Source organism: Typopeltis vanoorti, chromosome 3 (assembly GCF_054136105.1).
Source record: "Typopeltis vanoorti isolate ZY-2024b chromosome 3, IOZ_Tvanoo_1.0, whole genome shotgun sequence".
Classification (NCBI taxonomy): Eukaryota; Metazoa; Arthropoda; class Arachnida; order Uropygi; family Thelyphonidae; genus Typopeltis; species Typopeltis vanoorti.
In genome coordinates, this window is record NC_143551.1 from 2,219,156 (window position 1) to 2,244,369 (window position 25,214).

The window sequence follows — 25,214 nt, forward strand, 5'->3', positions numbered from 1 at the left end:
ACATTAATATCAAAGTACATTAATTAAACGATAGGGAGGTTACTCTCTCTACTTATCCTTTAGACTTTCAGCATAAAGAAACAAATTTCCCCTTTCAATACTAAATAACTATACAATATAATCACTCAATTACTTCTATGCTTATTAAATCAAATTATTGAAACTCTAAATTTACTCACTAAGAAGTTAGCAAACTATGCCAAGTTATTTCACAAATCTTATGCCAAATGACTCTCTTATGGACACTTTTATTACTATAAACTTAATTCTTATCAGTCCATCTATAATATTATCTCCTAGATTATAAAGGAAATGTACAATAAAAGATGGAACAAACAGAGAGGCTCTGTAAGTTTGTTCAATCAAAGGTTCTTGCAATAAAGTCCCTATACCTTTTCTTTCATCTTGGGTCTTAGGCTTCCTTCTGGAGTGTCTTGCTTCAGCGGCATCTCGTTGGGGAATTGGCGGGCTTTTTGACTGCAATCTGTGGTACTCGAATAGCTCAGGCAAAAGGTTTCAGCATACGGGCAAATTCTCCGGCACTTGAAGTTCGCTCTGCGGCTATTGGCTTCATTTGACCTCCCATAGCAAAAAGATGATATCCGACCAACACTTGGCTTGGGTATTTACATTCGCTGTTCTCTTGTCATTCCTAATCTTCTCCTCTGGCATGGGCTCGCCATAACGTCTGGTCCTCTGGATCCTGCTCCCAGTATTTCTGCCTCTAACTGCTGACTCCAGTAACTGCCACACTCTGATGTTCGGCTCAGTCCCTTTTTATTTTGCGTTCTTCAGGACTTTGCATGAAGTGTTGTAACCCCTGAAGAATTCAGCATGACTCCTCGATCTTCTGTTAAGACCGACCCATTCTTTCTTCACCTCTGTGCACTCCTTTAATCCTATCTTTCGGACAGCGGAAACTTGTCTGAAGCTTGCCGATCTCTTAGACACTGACTTTGAAGGTGTTTATACGCAGAGCTCATAAGCAACTTTCTCATACACTTAAATCGTAAACAACTTTCTTATGCCTTATGTAGAGCTATTATACAAAGTTTCGGTGGCAAAGCATTGCCTTTGTTTTTGACATTCTAGAAAATTTTGCTAAAGCAGTAAATACAGTCAATTCCCATAGGGTTATTTACATTAATATTTAGCATAAAATATATAGAGACAAACAAGGTTATTTTTGTAACATTTTCATGGGACATCATCTCTGTAAAAAAACGATGTGAAGTGCTTTGGCATTTCCAAGCTTCCTCGAGTTTTACAAACGTACCTCTTATTTTTACAAGAGGTCTTGCCAGAATTACTGAACCCTGTTCCAGCAAACATTCAAACACGTATGTGGTTCTTGTTAATAGAAAGAGATATGTTTATATTTAGAGATGGTTATATAGAGGATATTATCATAATATTAATCCTACCGGTTGCACCATTGTTTAAATATAGGATATTTATTTATTTTATTTAATCTCTTTTTCTAACAATTATTTTTTATTTTTCGAGTGCTTTTAGTATATTTATTTATTGCACAAGGGTTCACTCCGATAGGTGCAACGACCTCCTTTTTACTATTTCTTTCAGAATCCAAAAATCACTAACTCGTGACCAAAATACAAAATAAAAACAATATATATATACACTTCAAACAATATTACATAACTAACTACAAATTTAATTGGATCCAAGGCCTTTTAAAATAAACTTACACTTAAGACTAGACTAAACACTTTGTTTTCACAATGACAAAATGGTCATAACCAGTTTCTCTCTCCTCTGTCAAGGCCCTTTTCCGAAGATATATGACTTTATTCTTCATTTTCACAGGATCCTTTCTCATCACTCATGTAGCACACACATTAATTCTTCCTGACTTAATTCTGTCTCTTTTTAGTAGAAATAATAGTTAGATCCGGTGTCCTTAATACAGATGAAACTTCCTAATCAGAGTTTTCTCAAACATTCCTTTAGAACGTAAATAGCAATTTCTTCTTTTATTCACTAATAATGCTTATTGACAGTCTTAACTCTTCCACTTTAAAAAATTCACAGTTCTACGATTCCCTTTTCGGAATCCACTACTAATCTTCCAATTAGCGTTTCCTCGAATATTCCTTTTAAAACATCTATAGCAATATTTTCTTTTATTTATCAATACTTATTCCACTTTGAAACTTTATAGTTCGACGATTCCTTTTTCGGAATATACTATTGATTTTCCTCTGACTGTCACATAAAAATTTAAGTTCCTCCGAATCTCAATATCTGCCTGCCTGTGTTCTAATTTCTTTCCGAGCGCTGTCTTGTTTACACCCATTACTCTGATACCGAACGCTTTCCTTGTCAGCTGTCAATCACACATCAAACTTCTCGGCGATCATGTGCACTCCACGAAAGTGGCAAGCAAGAAACTAAATATAATGGCTGACACGTTGTCTCCGTTAGCATAGCAAGGATGTCTTCAGAAAAAACACAAAACTTAATATTTTAAATTACAATAAAATTCTTTAAAGTAACACAACTATTCAAATCCGGTAAGTACATAAAATTTTAACTGCTTTACATATCATTTTAACAAAATAACATCAATAACAGGCACATCATCGCAAGTGTCAACAATGCATGTTATGAAACTAAAACTAATAAACATACTAACATAAACAATACTTAAAAATATTTAGAATTTTAAATTATGATTATTTTTACAGTTCCAACACGACAGAGCACCACCCCATTTCAGCGTGGGTATGTGGAATGCCTTGGATGCAACATTTCCAAGACGATGGATTGGTCGGGGTGGTCCCATCGCTTGGCCACCACAATCACCCGATCTCTCATGTCTGGACTTTTTCCAATAGGCCCATATGAAAAGCCTGATCTACGATAGCCATCGATTCCAATGAGGACCTTTTTGCCAGGATCTCTATTGCTGCTGTACGAGAAATGCCTGGTGTTTTTGCCAATGTACGCCAATCACTACGTCAAAGGTGTGAAGCCTGCATTAATGTTGGCGGTCGCTTTTTTGAGCAGTTTCTGTAATTTGTTCAATAAAATTCTTTAATTTATGTTCTGTAATTTCTGCAGTTGTTTCAAATCTCCTCTGTCATTCTTGTGTTTCTTCATTTCCTGACACAGTAGTTGCTAACCCCCCTAGCGCTTCACTGCTTGAATTTAGACTATGCATTGTATGACGAAAAGTGCTAGTTTAGGTGTGTTCTATCACCCCTTAAAGTTTGGCCCAAGAGTTCTGAATCACGCTGTATATAAGAGGCCTTAGTTTTTAACTTTACTCAAATCATGCTTCATGTATATTCAAAACTGACCCTTTATGTTGTTGATGTAGAACTATGACTGTAAACCTCTAAGTCAGAATCCTCTCTAGCCACTGCAACAAGTCTGTTTGTGGCTTGCAGTGCTATTTCGAGTTGCTTTCCTACTATTATGTTGTGATCACTCTGGTGATGAGGCCACTAGAACCAAGGCATCAAGGCAGCTGTCGAGACAATGTAGCCACTGCTTCCCGTGCCACATCATTTAGTTATGTATGGGCACCAAATTGTCTGCAGATGACCTAGGTACAGATCTGATACTTAGAAGAGCAACTACCATACTGTGATTTATTGAAACTCATTATAGACTGTAAAATTGGCTTATGGACTGGTAGTAAAATAGATCACATATTATATAAGCTAGAATAAGCTAAGTTAAAAATGGAATCAGTGATCATGTGCTTGGCAAATTGAAAAGTTTCAGAAAAGAACAGTGCAAGGTAGACTGGCTGAATCCTCGACAGCCCTGACATGGCATTAGTCAGATATTGGACTCCATCACTGCAAACATATGGCTGAAGTTATATAGTTAGCTAGACACATGGGCCACATCATATTTCACATGCATTGAGAACCAATTCCTTTTGGTTCTTGATGAGGGACTATGACTGATTGCCTCTAAGTTAGAATAGTGTCTAGCCACTGCAATGATAATATTCGCACCTTGTGCGTTACTTTACTTTACTTTCCGAGTCCGGAACACCAATCATATCCTCTCCATCTAAAAAAACAGTGGCTTATATCGGCTTGTCATTGACCGTCAGAATGTCATCCGTGGAGCACACATCGATTAGATCTGAGCAACATAAAAGATGTTCGTCAGTTTGGACGTCTCCGCAGTCACAGCTGTCATCATCTGGATAACTCCATTCCATTAGGTTACTTCTGCATCTGGACACTCCCACTCTAAGATGGTTCAGAGTCCTCCAGGTGCTGTTGGGTAGGTGATATCCCTTGGTTAACGCTTCCTTAATTATGGGGGGGGCTTCTCGAAGTTGAACCGATTCCCTCCATTGATCCATAAACCTGAGGAGCGATGCTTGTCGCTCCTCAGGTTTATGGATCAATGATTTAGTTCTTTGCATAAAACTATGCCTCGATTTGAGTCGAGAAGCCGTGATGAATAGGCCGTACATTGGATGTCTTTCATCCGTCATCTACTTTTTTTTTCTCCATCTCACCCCCCACTTGATGTCTTATGCCTGGTGGCACTATGCCTGCTAAGGGATACAGCTTGTTGACTGGGGTCGGTTTTAGGCATCCAGTTATGATCCTAATAGTATCATTTAAAGCCACATCCACGTGTTTCGCATGGGCAGATGCCTCCCACACTGGGGCAGCGTACTCTCTTGCAGCAAAACCCAATGCCAAAGCTGTTGAGCGAAGTACGTATCTCTGGTTGAGCTCTCCACGTCGTGCCGATCATTTTTCTTATGATGTTATTTCTTGCATAGATTTTTCCTTTTAGTTCCTGGCAATGTACATTCTATGACAAGGTACGATCCAGCTTAACTCCAAGATATCTGGGTTGCTGCAGTGTTCGTGGCTTTTTCCTCTCCAGACAATGTTTAACTAGCGTTTTTCTTCCTGGGACCTTGTGCATTGAAAGAAAGTGCTAGCTGGAGTTGGTTTCTTACTGTTAGAGTGCAATGACTCTATCAATGAGACCACTAGAACAGAAGCATCAAGGCAGCCGTTGAGACTATATGGCCCATGATTCCTACACCGCACCATTCAGGTTCACACTGGAATGGTGGAATTCTGACTTAGAGGCATTCAGTCACAGTCCCTAAAGATATACCTAAATATCCCTAAATAGAACCTAAAGGCATTCGATTCTCAATGTTCTTGAGGCATGATGTGGCCATGCATCATGCTAACTGTGGTCCCTTATATAACTTCAGCCATATGTTTGCAGCGATAGTCTGACATCTTTCTAACACCAAGTTAAGGTTGCTGTGGATTTGGCCAGTCTACCTTACACCTTTCTTTTCTGAAATTATTCAGTTTGCCAAGTACATGAACAGTGATCCCATTTTTAACCTAGCTTATTCTAGCTTATATAATATCTTATCTATCTGGGTATTAGTGACATGTGGTCACCGAATTGTTCACAGATGACATAGGTATGTCTTGATGTTGCATTTAGAAGAACAGCCACCATGCTGCAATCTTTTGTGACCCTGTCTTCTGACACTTTGCTAATGCCAGGTCAGGGCTACTGCAGATTTGGTCGGTCAAACTTTCACCTTTCTTTTCTGAATTATAGTGGCATCTCGGTTGTCAAACATAATTCTTTCCTGAAGGCTGTTCAGAAACTGATTTGTTTGAAAACTGAAACCATTTTCCCATAAGAATTAATGTAAAATGGAATAATCCATTCCCAAACCCCAGATGATTGCTTATTTAAACCTTTACAACAGTACTTCATGCATAAAATCGTATACAAAAATAATGAAATTACATAAAATCTTGCATAAAAAGAATAAAAGCAATAAATAGATAAAATATAGACTAAAAAGGGTGACATCTTTCCATAAAACTTTGCACCTCACCCCATTTCTCACACATTTCCTTGATCAAAGAACTAGTGGTCCTCCCTTCCTTCCTCTGTCTTTGAAGACATTTCTTCAACCACCGTCTTTTGCTGCTCCTTCTGAAGGTGTTCCACTTCTTCCATGGTGAGCTCATTCCTTAATCCTCCACATCAGCATTGCCAACTTCCAACTCCATGCTTTTGCCCAGAGACACAACATCATTGACAGCAGCAACATACTCAGCCTCAAAAGCTCTCAATATCTCTGTGTCTGCTACACAAGTCTGGCCACAATTTCCTCCAGGCCAAGTTTATGATCCTGTAAGTCACTTGCACCCAGGCTTTGTCAAGAATATTAAGCAATGGAGGATATTGAAGTTATTTTTACAGAATTCTCTGAGTGTTAATTCTATGTCAGAGGTCACTTTGAAACACTGCTTTGGTGTAGAGTTTCTTAAAGTTCGAAATGACCTGCTGGTCCATGGACTGGATTAGAGGAGTCGTGTTATGGGACAGGAGCTTCACTGTGATAAAAATCAAACTCGTCCTCCAATCCTGGTGAGCAGGAGCGTTGTCCGTCACAAGAAGGCATTTTAATGGTAAATTTTTTTCTTGAAGGTATTTTCTCACATTTGGGGCAAATACTTCATGGATCCACTGAATAAAAAATTGCCTCGTTACCTAAGCGTTACTATTAGCACCATTCGTACCAGGGTTTTTTAAACAGGTCATCATGCAATCACCTATCTTTTTCACAGATTACAGCCTAAGAAACACTATCACCTCTTTCTCATTTAACCAAATCAGCAACAATTTTTCCATCGTAGTCTTCATTCGTCTGAGATCTTTGTTTAGTAAGAACTTTCACTCCTTTTGCAACATCAGCTCCCTTGATCGCCTCTTTATTTTTGAGTATTGTACAGATCATTGATATCGCCATGCCGAACTGCATAGCAAGATCCGAGACACGAGCGCCATTTTCATGTTTCGATAAGATTTATTTTTCACCTCTATCGTGGTTCTAACAATTTTTCTTTTCGCTTTACTGCTATCACTATCCTTCTTCAGTCCTGTGGTGGCTTATTTAATAATAATTTATTAAATTATCAAGAAAATCAAGAAAAGGCACTGCAAATTCAAGCGGGTGTCCGAATTGAGAGGAGGCTGCGGCATAAGTGATGCTCTCCCACCATACATCTCACTCCTCTGGATCAAGTAGTTGCTGGTTTGCCTGTTCGGGAACCAAGATTCTGTTCGGAAATCGGTGCTTTTTGGTTCAGAAAATATGTTCTGGAACCGATTTGTTAGAGATGAGATCCATTCGACAACCGAGGTTCCACTGTATTCAATTTGACAAGCACATGATCATTGAGTCCATTTTAACCTAGTTTATTCCAGCTTATATATCTTATCTGTCTTACTACTAGTCCTTAAGTATATTAGAGTCTATAATTAATTTTGGCATTCCACTCTTGGGTGGAGATATATCCTCTAGTCAGAGGATGAATCTCAATAGACTGCAGTTTTTTACCTGCTCTTCTAAGTCACATTAGTGACGTTTAGTGACTTTCCTCTTCAAGGATATTGCTCCCCTCATACACAACTTACTGACACCTATCAGATAGCCAATCTCCTCAATCTCCAACAATATATCCTCACCAAGCATAAATTCTACATCCCATCTTTGTTTCCCAAATTTTAAAACCTTACATTTTCCAACATTGAATTGGCATCTCCCCTCCTGTGCCTATTCACTCAATCTACTGAAGTTTTGTAAGGCCACAACATCTGCTCTACTCCTCATAGTTCATCCCAACTTTGCATCATCTTCATACAACTAATTATCCCCATTCAAATCTTCTCCTATATCATTAACATACAGGTTAAACAGTAATGGTCCTAAAGCAGACCCCCCGAGACACACCATTAGTGACTTTCCTCTTCAGGGATATTGCCCCCCCCTCTCCCCCCATACACAACTTGCTGACACCTATTAGCCAATCTCCAATCCTATGCACTAGTCTAATATCCAACCCTATCCACTCTATTTTGACTATCAACTTATGTGATAATCTGTCAAAATCCTTTGCAAAATCTAAGTATACCACTATGCATTCATCTCCATTATCCAGTGCAGCTGTCACCTTATTGTAATGAGCAAGTAGATTATTAAAACATGATCTCCCTTTAGCTAATCCTTACTGTTATTCAAAGATATTACCACTGTGGTCAACCCAATTCTGGATTTTGGTTCTCACTAGTCTCTTCAATACTTTAATCACAACGTCTGACATACGGATTGGCCTATAATTTGATGCTCGAGTTCACTCACCTTATGAAGTGGTATAGTCTTGGATTCATTTCACTCCTTCGGAACTTTACTCAATGTAGGATTCATAATAAACAAATATGCTAAGACAGATGTCAACTTCCTTGCACATTCCTTCAAAATATGTGGTAATATTATATAAAGTCCCACAGCTTTATTAACATAGAGTTTGCTCAATTCCCCATATACTTCTTGCTCACTCACAGTCAGTTTCTCCTCCTCTTTATCCACTACTCTCAAACTTTCTGGATTCTTAGCATAAGTCAGTTTTCACTGCTATCCCAAAACAAGGGAAGGATCCAACACAATCAAATAATTATCAACCTATTGCTCTGAACAGCTGTCTTTGTAAGATATTAAAGAAAATAGTTAATACCAAACTTCTCTGGTATTTAGAAAGCAATGATCTTCTCTCCAATACACTGTCACTTCCGTAGACATTGTTCAAAGTTACACCATTTGGTTCATTTAGAAACTTGTATAAGAGATGTATTTCTGAAACAAGAACGTCTGGTTTTAGTTTTCTTTGACATGGAATAAGCTTCTTGAATAATAATAATAATGATGGTCTGAAAATCCCAAGAATATGGAAGGCACGTATTCTACCCACATAACCTTTCTCCCTAAGAGTTAATTATAAATAGGACTATAGGTGATCCAGGACCTTAAATCTAATATAACAATTCTCATGTTAAACTAGGACACCATTTTTGTTGTTATAAAACTATCTATAGGAAAAAAATTTTCCCTGATGCTGTCTTAAATAGAATATAGCTTTGATGTAGTTATTTTATTTTATTCCATTCATTTTAATTTAATTTAATCTAATTTTTCACTCGAGGTCAGGCCAGTAGAATAACCGTTGATCAAATCATTGTCTCTTTAGCATACTGTGTGAAATATAATATAGCTTGCTCTGTATTTATATGTGTATACTCCAGATGATGATCTTAATATGAAGATCGAAACGTCAGAAAATTAAAATTATTATTTCTATCATGGTTATAGAGTCCATAATTTGTCTTAAATGAAGGCTGATCACCGTGTAACACTAAAGGAAAGGATTCTATATACCTACATTTCTAGTCCTGACAGTATACTGTCCTTGTACAACCAGGTTTCACTTATGCCAGTTATCTTTGAGCATACTGAATTGATCAATGCTATGAGCTCAGCTCCTTATTCCTAATACTCCTTACTTGTGTAGAGGCTTAGATAGAAGGAACCGCCATGGGTTCCCCCCTCTCACCCCCCCTTGCCAATTTCTATATGGAAGATTTCGAAAAACGAGCCATAGACTCAGCCCCACTCAAACCTTCTATCTGGCTAAGATATGTAGATGATGTGTTCTCCATTTGGCCTCATGGCCCAGACACGTTAGACTCCTTCCTCTGTCATCTCAATAGCCTACATCCAAGAATCCAGTTTACTATGGAAAAGGAAAAGAACAATTGTTTACCCTTCCTAGACACCTTAGTCACGCGCCTGCCCAATGATACACTTGCCTTCACTGTATACAGAAAACCCACACACACAGGCAGATACATTCACAAACTCTCACACCACCACCCCTCACAACAATATGGCATCATTAAAACCCTTACCAAGAGAGCCCACAATCTTCGTTCCAGTGGAACTGCCCTCACTACTGAGCTTAACCACATACACAGAACTTTCCTCTCCAATGGCTACAGTGAACACAGTATCAAAAAAAAAATTAATTCCTCCCCCATTCCCCGTCCCTCACGTCAACAAGAATTTAAAAATGCCATCACCATACCCTACATCCGAGGCACTTCGGAAAAAATATCCAAGATACTAAATAAGTATAACCTACACACAGCTTATAAGCCCTACCGCAAACTTGCTACCCTTATCCGTTCTATGAAAGATCAGCTCCCCCCTCTCTCTCTCTGCCTGGAGTTTACAAAGTACCCTGTTCCTGTAAGCTTGCGTACTTTGGACAGACAGGCAGATCAGCATCCATCAGCCTGGAGGAACACAAGTCGTACATCGTTAAACACAACTATGGCCATTCAGGCTTGGCTGACCATGTTTTGTACACCACCTACAGAGTATCACGGAAGAAAACCACCATGCTCCACCACAGCAAATTCAAGAAAGAGAGACTTTTCTTAGAAGCAGCAGCAGCTCTCAGAAACCAACCAAATCTTAACAAATACGGTTGCATTAAGCTTCCAAAGATTTGGGAAACACTCATCACCAGAGGTCCCACCTTACATTCCAGGCCACCTACTACCGCCCATAGAGGGCGCTCCACCTAGATAGGACTTTAGTGTCACCCACGTGGTTGGGCTTAGTATTGTAAGTTTTTGTGTGCATGTTACATTAATTGTTTTTGTAATCCCCATAGATGTCCTAGTGACTAGGACGAAATATAGGAGTATTAAATTCTAATTTAATTCTTTCTGAGTGTTGTAAAAAATCCATTAAACCTCCAACATGATAATACTCCTTACATTGGTATAAAAACATAATAGTTCTCCACTCTTAATGCCATCCCATGAAAACCATCACTCTGTACTCTGGCTGCCTCTGTCTTTGGGAGAGAGGTGTACATGTAGTCCATTATAAACAACAAAAAGTATATTCAAATTCATTTTTGGCATGTATTGAATTTTTCTAACCTTTCTTATTAATGCATGTGACATTTAAATTCAGAAAAATTGTTAACACTTCTATACATTTCGCACCCTTTTAGTTCAGATATTTCTGAGATTTTTTAAAATTAGTGTTCTTTTTTTTTTTTTATTTGAAATAAAGTCTTGTTTTGTCATTTCTCTCTTCTTTTTTAAATCCCTTAGGTAGTGTATGAGGATTGCCAAATAGTTGATGTTGATGTACCATATATTTCTTCATTTCTTGCCTTTAGAGAAGTTCCTTGCCTTGTAGAAATAGTGAATAAAATGAAAGCTGTTGCACCCTGTTATTTTCCACAGGTACTTTTGTTTTAATCTATTAAGGTTATAATAATTAATCTTGAAATTTTGATTTAAAAAAAAAAATCAAAGTGCAGTATTTTGGACTGTTAGGTATAAGGAAATGAGGTTAAGGAACAATGACAAAGGGTTAGGTAAAAAGTGGAAGGCAGTGAGGAGCATAAGATTATATGGTATTAGCCAGAAGGGCACGTGAGAAAATACGTGCTGAGAATATAGCTGTGAGTACAAAAGACACTGAAAGAACAAAAGCAAGTGAGATTGTTGATACAAAATAGGCAACAGTTGCTGGACTGCAACAGAGTGAGTGTAGAGTGAAAGGAATAAAATCATTTTTTATTCATAGGTCTCTATGGCACAAGTACCACTTAAAAATAATGTGAAAGGAATCAAAGATTTGAAGAATGAGTTAATTAAGATGAGAAGTGGGATGAGGCATAGTGCTTGGGAGTAAACATTTAGTGGATACAAATGAAAGGATATAAAATAATAGAATGAAAGCAAGTAGAAAATGAGACGTGGCGAAGGAATGAAGAGTGGCAATATATGGATATTTCATTATTAAAATTGCTGGGAATGACAGTGCACAAGGGCTGTTTTTCAGGAGGAAGGATGAACAGGGTGATTGATGTTGAAAGTTTTATTTAAAAAAAAAAAAACTTTCAACATCTTTCTATAAATCCAGAGTAATTTAATAAAAAAAAAAGGCGCTAACCTTTTGGGAACTCCTATAGGTAAAGATGACCTTGCTATTGCTTCTGCCTGGTATCCAACTCTGGGCCTGGCTCCCACTGAAGAGACCTCAATAAAAGATGAAACTTTTAATAGTTTTGATAGTTCCTATATTTAGTCTCTCTCATAGAGACATCATCAGGGATATAATATTAAAATTGTAAAAATGCATGCAAAACGGAATTTGACACAAAAGGATTTCAAAAAATAAAGTAAAAACATAAATAAGTATGACAGTCTTCAGAGACCTTTTCCTTAGCCACTAAGTCTGCCTCTTCAAGTTGTCATGAACCTTTCATCAAAAAAGATTCAATAAAACAGCTGTTAGCATTCTTAGCCTTGGACATAATCTTCCAGTAGTGCCTCCTCAAGTGCAGTCTTTTAGACTTCATGCTGTATAGTTCGAAAGAGAAGGATGGTGTGGAAGAGAGGCGAATGAATGTTAAAAAATCAGTAAAAAAGAAAACGAGCAATTAAAAACCGTAACGGATGTTAAATTTCGATAAAATTAAGAATATCGAAAGGGTTTTGAATATTTAAATTATCCTTCCGAAAAATATCCCGGAAAGCACATAACTTGTCATATAGTTCTATTGCATTTACGTCTTTAACGTCGCTGTCCTTCAAGAGAATCTCTAAATCATCGCAATTTTTTTGTAAATCTTCATTATTAATTTGTAGTAATCTATACAAGAAATTGAAATTATATGTTTTTAGTTGTTCAAAAGGTTCTATTAATGAAGCAACGTCTAGAAGTGTATAAAACACATTCACTCAAAATTTATCTTCTGGCGATTGTGGCATTTCGTCATGATTCTTGTAGTCAAATTGTCGTGTCTTCTTTCGTCGTCGAACTTCCGTACCAGTTTTAAATTCTTGTTCTCCATCCATCTCTTCACTAAGTTCTTTTGCAGTTTTTAGAACTTTAAAATTTGTATCTGAACGATTCTTTAAAATTTGTATCTGAATGATACTCTTGTAAGGATATTTATAAGTTTTCGATAGATTCTAAAGCAAGTGTAATGTTCATATTTTTGTTTTGCAGCATTTTACTCACAGGGTTTATTCTGTTAAATAAATCATGCCAAGTTATAAGAGATCAAATAAATTTATAGTCCTTTATTTTAGCACATAATGTTTGTGCTTCATGCTGAGTTTCTTTATGAAAATTTTCATTATTTAAGATTTTAAAAAGTGCATCGTAAATTTCTCCTAACTAATATCATAGAGGGCAGATTACATTAATTTTACTTTCCCATCGCGTTTCTGATGGCTGTTTCAATGTTAATTTTTTTACGAACTTTAAAAGGTTTGCCCAATGTTTGTAAGAGAATGAAAAGAAATTGTATATATCTTGAATAATTGCAAAGAAACTAATTGTATCTGCATTCACTTTGGCTGCATCATTAATGATTAAATTTAGAGTATGAGCAGCACAGGCACGTAAAAAGCTCGAGGAAGGATTTTTGTTCAGAAGCAAATTTTGGAGCCCAAATTTTTTCCCTTTTATATCTGCCCCATTGTCATACTCTTGACCTCGCACGTCTTCAATGGGAATGTTCTATTTTTCCATTTGTTCCATTATTGTTGCACATAAACCATGTCTTGTAGAATCTGATATATCTGCAAAACCTGAAAAAGTTTTCCTTGATTTTGGCAATTCCATTGTCACAGGAAACAAAGCGAATAATAATGGTCATTTGTTCTGTGTTACTTGCATTAGGTGTACAGTTTAAAATTATGGAATAATATGTCGATTTTCGAATTGATAATAAAATTCTATCCCTGATTGCGTTACTTAAAGTTAACAATATTTCATTTTGACTGTCTTTACTCAAACTGTGTACTCTATTGTTTCGTTGTAGGGCTCTTTCAACATGATTTTTCCATAACGGGATCAAACTTTCCAAACAGTTTGACTAATTTTAAAAAATTGCCATTATTCCTGTAATATAATTTATCAGATGATCCGCGAATAGCTAAATTTTGGCTACCAAGGAATTTTATAATTTCAATCAAACATTCTAAAACACTCGTCCAGTATTTCTTTTCCATTTGACATATGCTTTGAGTCTGGCAATCAATAATAGTTTTGTTTTTTAAATTTTTATCAAGTTCCTTCCATTTTAAGAAATTTTTCATGCGAGTTAAAATAGTCTCATGTCTATGTAAAGTTGTGCTTACATTTCTCCAATCATTATAACCTTCTACAAGACTACTTGATTTAGTAGGTGCGAAAAGCTTGCAACAAAAGCAAAAAACATAATTTAGTTTCAGAATAAATGAGCCATGTTCTTGGCATGAGCTCCCCGTTTTCCATTTTTCTTTTATGATACGTGTCGCCAAATTTACGACCATATATCTCTGGGATATATTATATTTTTCTTTTGAACAGGCCCCATTTTAATTAAAACAACTCGTAATTTTTCATCAATATTTCCCCATTCACCTGGATCTTCTAAATTTACAGAGATAACAATGTGTTAGTTTCGTGGTCAACTACAACTAAATCTTCTCCTAACTGTTTTTCACTGTTTTATTTTTTCTGATTGACTAAGTATGTTGTTAAAGTTGACTGTGCTAATCCTAAAGAATGTGCCACATTGGATTTTCTTTTACCTCTTTCAACATGTTGTACAATATTTAATTTATTCTCTAACAAAATTGCTTTTCTTTTTCTTGATTCTGACATTTTAACTAAATATTGATATTTACAAAATCTACAATAACGCTATCAGAGAGAACACATATATTTTATTGCAATGCCCACACTGAAACACACCCCTACGAATTGTAAGCAATGACTAAATTATGCGGATGATGCACGAAACTGTTAAAACAGACACACCCACAGCTTGGGAGTATGTGACAAGTCGCCGTCGTTCACCAATTGGATGATTGCCGGGCATCGACCTTAAAATTTTAATATTTTTACGTAAATTGGGGCTTGAAATTGCGGGCTTCGTTATATCAAGGCTTCGTTACCAGAGGTAACATTAACTGAGGTATGACTGCATAGGAAAGAGTTAGTTCTAGTTCACAAACCTTCAGGACAATTGGAGGAATGCCATCAGGGCAAGGAGACTTTTTTTGTGTCTAATTTGCACAATATTTTTCTGATCTCTTTCTGGCAAAAGAATATAGGAGGGCATTGTATGTTTGGCATCTGGACTGGTTGGTGGCAGAACATTTATCATTGTCAGCTATCTATCAAAGTGTGACAGGAGATTGGCCTTTCTGTAGGTAATGATGCAATAGAGCTATCTAGGTATGATAGGAGTGGGGTGGGAATAGTTTTGGGCAGAAGTTATGACCAAATGCTTTGGCAAGAGACTAAAAGGCTCAGCTGCCTTGTAGTCTCTTGGCTAAAAGGAAGCTACTAGTTTCCTGCTTTTTGCCCTTTTGAACTCTGTTTTGGAAGCATTGATAGAGATTGATGGAAGCATCAGATAAAATAAATAGCATACTACAGAAATACAAGTTTAATCCCACTTGTAAACCTCCTGCAAAAGTAACGAACTTATTCAACTCATATAAGGATCCACTTCCTCTGCTGGCCCACCCTGTAGTATAACGCATTCATTGCACCTGTAATTTGCCCTATATAGGTTAAACAGGATGCACAATTCCTATCCAAAAAAGAACATAAATGCCATATTAAATTTAATGACTATGGAAAATTTGGGTTTGCTAATCATCTCCTGAACATACATAGAATTTTTTTTTTTTAATATATACAATGAAACTTGTGGTGAATTCCTCACTAAAAAACACGCGTACTAACCACAGTGATAAGTTTTAATACGTAAATATTTCATCCCAAGTATCTTGGGACATCCTCAGTACTCAATATGTGTGCAGTAGTGTGTTATAGAATTAAATTAAAATATAACCGGAAAAAAAAAAAAATAAATAAATAAAACATATAAAGAGATTATTTTGCACAATTTTGTATGACAATTTCCCATAATTTAGGAATAGGAAGAACATCATTGTGGTTTAAATTTGGTCTGTGTAGTAGGGCTTCAGCACTTTCTTTATATAAACGTTCATGTTTATATAAAGATCTGTGTAAAAGTTTTGTCTTTTCCCAGTGGATCCTATGGTTTGGGTTTTCAACTCCATGATGAGCGAGGCCAGATTTCTGCGGTTTGAAAAGATGAATGTGGTCTTGATGTTCCGAAATGCGTTTCTGAACAGATCTACCTGTCTGTCCAAAGTAGGACAATTTGCAGCAGCATGAGACCTCATACACGCCAGGTAACATCAGAGGTGAGAGTTTGTCTTTAGGCGAAGGCAACAAGTTATAGATCTGGTTGATGGGTTTGTAGGTAGTGGCAAGATTGTATTTCTTCATAATTTTTGAAAGATGTTCGGAGATGCCTTTGACATAAGATATGGGAATCCTATGGGCTTCTTCTTGTCTAGGTTGATGTGTGGGGAGTGACTGATAATTTTTTGAGTTGTTTTAAGATTGTATCCATTTAGTATTATTATTATTATTATTATTCAGGCCTCCATGGAGTCAAAAGACTCATCGTGGGAGGTTCTTTCTAAGAAACAAAAGTCTATCAAGACTCATCGAGCGAGATCCCTCCTAGGAAACTCCTTCCTGCTGTTCAACCAAGCAAAAGAACCCCTCAGTGTCAACCCTGTAACCACCACTCAACAGTTTAAAAGTCTCAATCATATCACCTCTCCTTCTATCCACCAAACTCTGCGATCCGCACTCCCTCAGCTGATCCTCATACCTAACATTGTACAGTCCTGACACCATCTTTGTTATCCACCTTTTTACCCTTTCCACAGTTAATTTATCACCTTCAAATCCTGGGGACCAGATCTGAGAACAGTAGTCTAAATGTAGGCTGATCAGAGTCTTATACAATGGAATGATAACCATTTTATCTCTGCAGGTCAGCATCCTTCTCATTATTGCAGCAATCCTCTGTGTTACGTTCACTACCTTTGCGATATGTCTCCTAAATTTCAGGTTTCTATCAATCATCAACCCCAGATCTCTTGTCTCCTCTACTTCCTCCAGTTTAACTCCTACCATAGACTATGCAGCTTCCCATCGATGTGTCCCAAACCTCAAGACCTTACATTTTGCTGCATTAAACTGACACCCCCATTCATTTGCCGATCTATCTAGCTTATTCAAATCCTCTTGCAGGGCTACCACATCTGCACTATTACTAATAACCCTTCCCAGCTTCGCATAATCTGCTAACAACTGAATATCCCCTTGCAATCCACGGACAATGTCATTGATATGGCTGGCTGTATTTTTGGATTATTTCTAGTTCTTGGTTTAGAGATTCTTCAGAGCTGCAGAATCTGTGTGCTCTGGTAACTAATGATTAATGATGTGAAATTTTTGAGATGGATGATGAGCGGTAGAATTGTGAATTTAGCGACCTGAAAATGTAGGCTTGCAATAGACAAACGTGGCAATGGAACCATCTTCTTTTCTTTGAATGTGTAAATCCAGAAAGGAGATACCCTGTGGAGATTCTTTTTCTACCATAAAGTTGATGCGAGGGTGAAGAAGGTTTATTTTATCTATAAACAGGTGTAATTCTTGTTCGGAATGATCCCAGATTGCAAAGACGTCATCGACGTATCGTAGCCAAATTTTTGGTTTGGGTTCAAACGTGAAAATTTTTTCTTCAAGGTATTCTAGAAACAGGTTTGCTAAGTTTGGCGATAAGGAAGACTCCATTGCTGTTCCTTCTTCTTGCTTGTAAATTTTACCTTTCCAAGTGAAGTAACCAGATGTAATAGCAAATTTGAATAATTCAACAATATCAGACGGAAATTTTTGAGTTAATAACTCTACTGTTTCTTTATGGGGAATGTTAGTGAAGAGTAAGACAATGTCGAAGCTAATTAACATGTCAGTTTTTAACAGTTGAATGTCTTATTTTTGCATGAAACTCTGTGGAATTTTTAATTGATGAGGCTGAGTGACCTATGCGAGGATGGAGATGGTTAAATAAGAATCTTGATAACTTATAAGTCAGACTGCTAATGGAATCTACGATGGGTCTGAGTAGAACGTTATTCATTTGAAGCTTAGGTAAGCCATATATTCTAGGAGGTCTAGCATGGTATGTCTTGAGTTTTTTAATTGTTTCTTCATCTAAGGAAGAGGTTTGATCAAATAACTTATTTAGTTTCCTGAGTTATCTTTTTGTAGGATCATAATCCAGTTTGGCGTAATTATTTCGATCTTGGAGTAGGAAATTCATTTTTCAGTCATATGAATTGGTATCTAGAACCATAGTGGTATTTTCTTTGTCAGCTCTAGTGATGATTATGTTTTTATTATGTTTTAAGGAGGTAAGAGCTTTCAATTCTGATGGTGGGATATTTAAGTCTGAAGGTTTGGCATCATAGATTATTTTTTCGGACTTCGAAATGAAGTCTGTTGGCTTAAATACTGGAAAGATGGCCGATGTTTCTCTCAATGTTATGTATAAAATCTAAATATGGAAAACATTTACGTGAAATTGCAAATTTATGACCTCTTGCTAGAACATTTAATTCATCTGTTGTTAGTGGACAGTTAGATAAGTTGACCACCCATTTTTCCGTTGGTAATTTGTTAGTAATCTTCTTAGATCGATTTAGCAAGTTAAGGTATTTTTTTATGTAGATTAATATTACTTTTATCAAATGCTTTTATCCCCAAATTTTTTGAGATACTGATAATCAATTGTAGCAGTTCTATTTGATAATTCTGCTTCTAGTTCCGTAATTTTTAACTTATTTGTTGCCAATTCATGTTTAGAAACTCATAACTGATTAAGTAGTAAGGAATGGCTTGTCTTCTGAGAGGTTTTATGAACACCTGGAGATTTTATGACTTCTTTTAGTTTTTCAAATGTTGGAATGAGTTTATCACGTCTGCACTTTTTTAAAAAAGAGATTCTAGCATGTAGCTTATCCTGTTTCAATTGAAGTTTGCCTAGTAAGTTGGTCTTCTGTGCTGTCAGTTCCCCCGTGAAGGAATAAGACTTTTTTATACAATGAAACCTGTGGTGAATTCATCACTAAAAAACACACATACTAACCACAGTGATAAGTTTTAATATGTAAATATTTCATCCCAAGTATCTTGGGACATCCTCAGTACAGTAATTCAAGCAATACTAGGAATAACATACAGTTAGGGTGCATGATTACAAAGAAATCTCAATATGCATGCAGTAGCTTGTTACAGAATTAAATTAAAATATAACTGAAAAAAAAAAAAGATAACATATACAGGGTGTCCCAAAATTCACGCAAGATTTAAATTTAGCACCATTTGTGCGGTAAAGTGTTGCCAACGAGAAAATAAAGACAGCGTGACAGCTGACAGTTCAGGGTTATTAAAAATGGAGCGCTACACGAAAGAACAATGCATTTTCATTGTTGAGCAATATTTTAAAAATAATGAAGATTTGGCAGCTACAGTTCGCAATTTTCGTACAAAATATGGTCGGAATAGTGATTTAACTTCATCAACTGTGAAAAGATTAATTAAAAAATTCAAGCAAACTGGATCAATTAGTGATCTTATACACTCTGGCCGTCCTTCAACAAGTCGTTCAACAGAAAACATCAAAGCAGTTCGTGAGAGTGTTGCTGAGAGTCCAGGAACATCAATTCGGCACCGTGGTCTTGAATTGGGCATTTCGAGAAGCTCTCTACAGCATATTCTCATGAAAGATTTGCATCTTTATGCTTACAAAGTTCAATTGACTCAAGAACTGAAGCCTACTGACCACACACAGCGAAGAGCGTTCGTTGAATGGATTATGGAACAACAACAAGTGGATGCTTATTTTTCGAACAAAATCATCTTCAGCGACGAGGCTCATTTTCATCTTGATGGCTTCGTTAATCGACAAAATTGTCGCATTTGGGGTTCAGAAAATCCACGAGTGATTGTTGAGAAACAAATGCATCCGCAACGTGTCACTGTTTGGTGCGGATTTTGGGCTGGAGGCATCATCGGTTCATTCTTCTTCGAAAATGCGGCTGGTAAGGCAATAACAGTTAATGGTGCTTGCTATCGCGGCATGATAATCATCCAGTTTTTTGTGCCTAAATTGCAAGATATGGATGTGGACGACATGCGGTTTCAACAAGACGGTGCCACATGCCATACAGCCCGAGAAACAATTCAATTACTGCATGAGTCATTTCCTGATCGCGTAATTTCCCGTTTTGGTGATCAGAATTGGCCCCCCAGATCATGTGACTTAATGCCGTTGGACTTTTTTCTTTGGGTTTTTTTGAAGTCTAAGGTTTATGCCAACAAGCCCACGACCACCCACGCCTTGAAGGAGGAAATTGAGTGCTGTATCAACAAAATTCAGCCACATTTATGCAAAACGGTCATGGAAAATTTCGACAAAAGAGTGCGTATGTGCCAGCTAAGCCGTGGAGGCCATTTACCCGATATGCTATTCCATGCATAACCCTATACTGTATACTTTATGAATCAATAAGAAATTACAATTTTTAATTAAAAACCTGTGTTTTCTATCAAAATTACTTCTTGCGTGAATTTTGGGACACCCTGTATAAAGAGATTATTTTACACAATTTTGTATGACAATTTCCAATACTTTAGGAATAGCAAGAACATCATTGCAGTTTAAATTTGGTCTGTGTAGTAGGGCTTCAGCACTTTCTTTATATAAATGTTCATGTTTATATAAAGATCTATGTAAAAGTTTTGTCTTTTCCCAATGGATTCTGTGGTTTAGGTTTTCAACTCCGTGTTGAGCGAGGCCAGATTTCTGCAGTTTTAAAAGACGAATGTGGTCTTGATGTTATGAAATGCGTTTCTGAACAGATCTACCTGTCTGTCCAAAGTAAGACAACTTGCAGGAGCATGGGACTTCATACACGCAAAGAGAGTTTGACTTTAGGCAAAGTTAACAAATTATAGATCTGGTTGATGGGTTTGTAGGTAGTGGCAACATTGTATTTCTTCATAATTTTTGAAAGACGTTTGGACATGCCTTTGACATAAGGTATGGGAATCCTATGGGCTTGTTGTTAAGGTTGATGTGTGGGGAAGTGACTGATGATTTTTTGGGTTGTTTTAAGATTGTATCCATTTAGTATGGCTGTGTTTTTGATTATTTCTAGTTCTTGGTTTAGAGATTCTTCAGAGGTGCAGAATCTGTTCTCTTTTTTTCAGTTATATTTTAATTTAATTCTATAACACGCTACTGCATGCATATTGAGATTCCATTGTAATCATGCACTCTAACTGTATGTTATTCCTAGTATTGTTTGAATTGCTGTACTGCAGATGTCCCAAGATACTTGGGATGAAGTATTTACATATTAAAACTTATCACTGTGGTTAGTAAGTGTGTTTTTACTACATAGCATTGAATGGAAAGGCACCTGTTGTCTACATCAGCACTTCTTAAACTTTTTACACTCGTGACCCCTTTTCATAAGAGAAATTTTTACGCGACCCCAGGTATATAGGTATATTATAGGTATAGGAAGGAAGAATTTTTGGCCTTGGTTGGCACTTCCAGACCATAGGTTATTGGCATTAGTGAAAGATGGCTGACAGAAGATGACACAGCTAGTGGGATTGAATGTGAGGGGTATGGTGTGTTCAGGAGAGACAGGTAGAATAAAATGGTGGGAGGTGTGTTATTGATGATAGCGGATGAGCTACAGCCAAGGAGAATAGAAGTGGAATCTGCAGGATAGAGATAAGAGCACATTTGAGGCTATATGGTGTGAGATTGAAACTAGCAGAACAAAATATACAGTTGGGTGCTGCTATAGACCAGGTGATGGAATAGATGGTGGAGATAGTATGCATAAGCAAATAGAAGAAATGAGTGGAAGCAGGGTAATTATTATGGGTGATTTCAACTATGGTAACATTGATTGGAAGGAGGAGAGGACACATGGGAGGAAGGAATTGGATTTTATGCAGTTATTAAGGGATAACTATCTGCGACAACATGTAATGGAAAATACTAGGGATCAGAGAGTGCTTGACCTAGTAATTACATCTGAGGATTTGGCTGTAACAAATATGACCACGTTGCCACCAATAGGTGAGAACGATCATAGGGTCTTGACTTGGGAGGTGGCTAAAGGTGTGGAATTTACAATTAAGACAGGGTACATGTGGAACTATCGGGCTGGTAAGTATGACAAGCTTAGGAGATTAATTGGTACAGTGCCATGGCATGTAAAACTGCAAGGGCTAGAAGTTGACAGTGCATGGGAGGCGGTTAAGAAGCGTTTGCATGAAGCAATGGCTGACTGTATACCTAGAGTCCGAATAATAAATCAAGTAGGAGTTAAATGGATGAATAACACCATTAAGCTTGAGCTGCAAAAAAAGAAACAACTATGGATGGAATTTAAGGAGAAAGGTGACCAGCAGACACATGAACAGTATTAAGCCCAGGCCAGAAGGGTAACGAGTGTGGTAAGAAAAGCAAAAAAGGATTACGAAAGAACATTGGCCATGCAGGCTAATGACAATCCTAAACAGTTTTTTTTTTATGTGTTGCAAGTAGATGAAAAAATGTATATGAAGAATGATTTTAAAGAATGCTGATGGTAGGGAGGTAACTGAATCAGTTGATATATAGTTGAATTACTGAGCGAGCACTTTGCAAGAGTATATCGTCCAGGTGGTGACATTGCAGAAATGAATGAACCAAAAGTTTATATGGGAATTGTGATGAATGAGGTGGAGGTGAGTAGTCTATTGCATAACCTCAATGTCAATACATCTGTGGGATTGGATGGTATACCAGCTCGTGTCGTATGTGAAGCGGCTGAAGAATTGTCAGTACCCTTGACAATTCTGTTTAATCTGAGTCTTGGGTCTGGGTTAGTCCCGAGGGGGTGGAAAGAGGGGAAAATAGTTCCACTGCAATAAAGGAGGTTCCAAGACTGCTGTTGTAAATTACCGACTGATCAGCATATCAGGAATCATTGTCAAGGTCTTTAAGAAACTAGTCAAGAGAAGTATACAGGATTGGCTAGATGAAAATGGGATACTGTATGGCGGACAACATGGTTTTGTGAAGGGTAGATCATGCCTCAGTAATTTGCTCACGTTTTATAACACAGTAATGACTGAACTGGATAAGGGTAATGGGGTTTCAGTGATTCTACTGGACCTTTCCAAGGCCTTTGATAGGATACCACATGGAACTCTAATGATTAAACTGGAGCAGATGGGGATGGATATAGGGTTGGTGAGATGGATAGGAGGGTGGTTGATGGAGAGATACCAGAGAGTGGTTTATTCAGGAGTGGAGTCCAAAAGACAGCTTGTGACTAGTGGTGTGCCGCAGCATTCTGTTCTTGGACCACTACTTTTCAATTTGTTCATTAACGATATAGGAAAGGATCGGAGAGGAAGTGTTCACTTGTTTGCTGATGATGCAAAGTTGGGTAGAGCAATTGTTAGTGCACAGGTTGTGAAAATTTTGCAGGATGATTTGGATAGTTTGGAAGACTGGGCTAAGGAAAATGGATGTCAATGTAATGTGGCAAAGTGTAAGGTGATGCATTTTGGAGTGAAAAGATTAGCAGCAGTATATCACATTGGTGGAACCGTACTCCAGGAGATTGATGAGACCAGGGATTTGGGAGTGTTGGTGGATAGGGAGTTGAAGTTTAGGGGGACACATTGCAAAAGTGGCTAAAACAGCTCATCAAATCGCTTGGTTACTGAAAAATTCTTTAATGAGCAGAGACAAACAAGTTATTGTTCCTCTATATCGAACCCTGATAAGACTCCATCTAGACTACTGTGCCCAGATATGGGTGCCAGGGTTTCTTCTTGATGGGGAGGAGGTGGAGAGGATACAGAGACGAGTGACCAAGATGGTGGCAGGTCTGTGGAATGAACCTTATGAGAAGAGATTGAAGATTTGTGGGTTGCAAAAATTGGTTGATAGGTGGAAAAGGGGTGATATGATTGAGACATTCAAATTACTGAAGGGTTTCCATAAGATTAATCCAGAAGATATTTTTTTGAGAATAGGGCTGGTGGGGGGGGGGAGGGGGAGGACTAGGGTCCATACATGGAAACTGGGCAAAAATGTGGTTAACAAGGGGTTAGAGCTAGGTTCTTTACTTGGTGAGTGGTAAATGAGTGGAATAAGCTGCCAGAGTCTGTTGTGGGTACTATGACCATGAATGAGTTTAAGGCGAGGTATGCTAGATACTGTGTGAAAGACGAATAGTTGTTCTTGACATGATGTTAGGGTCTCCCTCGATGAGTCTGCCGACTCCTTGGAGTTGCCTGTAATAATAATAAAAATAATATATAAAATAGGTATACAAATCAAAGATTTACTGATATTAAATCATAAAGAAATTTATTTTAAATCAGTTCTTTGTTATGCATATAATTTCATCATTTACATAAAGTATTACAATACAGTAGCCTCGAATCTGAATTAATTTTTGGTCGTTGCGCATTCAGAAACCTTTTACTGTTGGCAAATTTTTCACGACACCCACATTCGGTTACATGAACCGAATGTGGTTGTCGTGACCCACAGTTTACATTGACCCACAGTTTAAGAAGATCTGGTCTACATCACACCAAAATGTGGTATGAGCTTAAATTTAAGAAGGCCGTTGAAATTCTTATCAACCACCTTAATCTTAACAATAATGGTGTTCTAAAAATCCCAAGAATATGAATGGCAAGTGGCTAAAAGGCTCAGCTGCCATTTGGATAGGCTAAGTTTCCTGCTTTTTGCCTTTTCGAACTCTGTTTTGAAGCATTGATAGAGATATCAGATAAAATAAATAGCATACTACAGAAATACAACCTTAATGCCACTTGTAAACCTCCTGCAAAAGTAACAAACTTATTCAACTCATATAAGGATCCACTTCCTATGCTGGCCCACCCTGTAGTATAACACATTCATTGCACCTGTAATATGCCCTATATAGGTGAAACAGGATGCACAATTCCTACCCAAAAAAAGAACATAAACATCACATTAAATTTAATAACTATGGTAAATCTGGCCTTTCCAATCATATCCTGAACACTCCACATAGAATTGATTGGAAAGGCACCTGTTGTATAACTTTTTGTTTTAAGAGTTCTTATAATTAGGACTGTAAATCTGTGATCTTAACTCTAATAGAACAACAACACTCTTGTTAAATAATGGATTAGTCCACCACTTTTGATGTATTAAAACTATCTATACGAACTTGTTCTCTGATGTTATAAACAGAATAAAGCTTTTATGTAGTTTTTTTTTTCCCACTAGAGGTCAGGCCAGTAGAATAATGGT

General features: G+C 37.2%; 1 protein-coding gene across 11 annotated transcripts in view; it reads left to right on the forward strand.

The window, feature by feature from the left end:
* Window positions 1–25,214, forward strand: part of LOC150107864 (endonuclease V-like) — a 299,756-nt gene that overhangs the window by 55,610 nt on the left and 218,932 nt on the right. For all 11 annotated transcript variants that reach the window (XM_090415396.1, XM_090415386.1, XM_090415387.1 and 8 more), the window contains one exon: window positions 11,020–11,154. In XM_090415396.1, coding sequence (XP_090271522.1) covers window positions 11,020–11,154 — 135 coding nt within the window. The remainder of the gene's footprint in view (window positions 1–11,019; window positions 11,155–25,214) is intronic.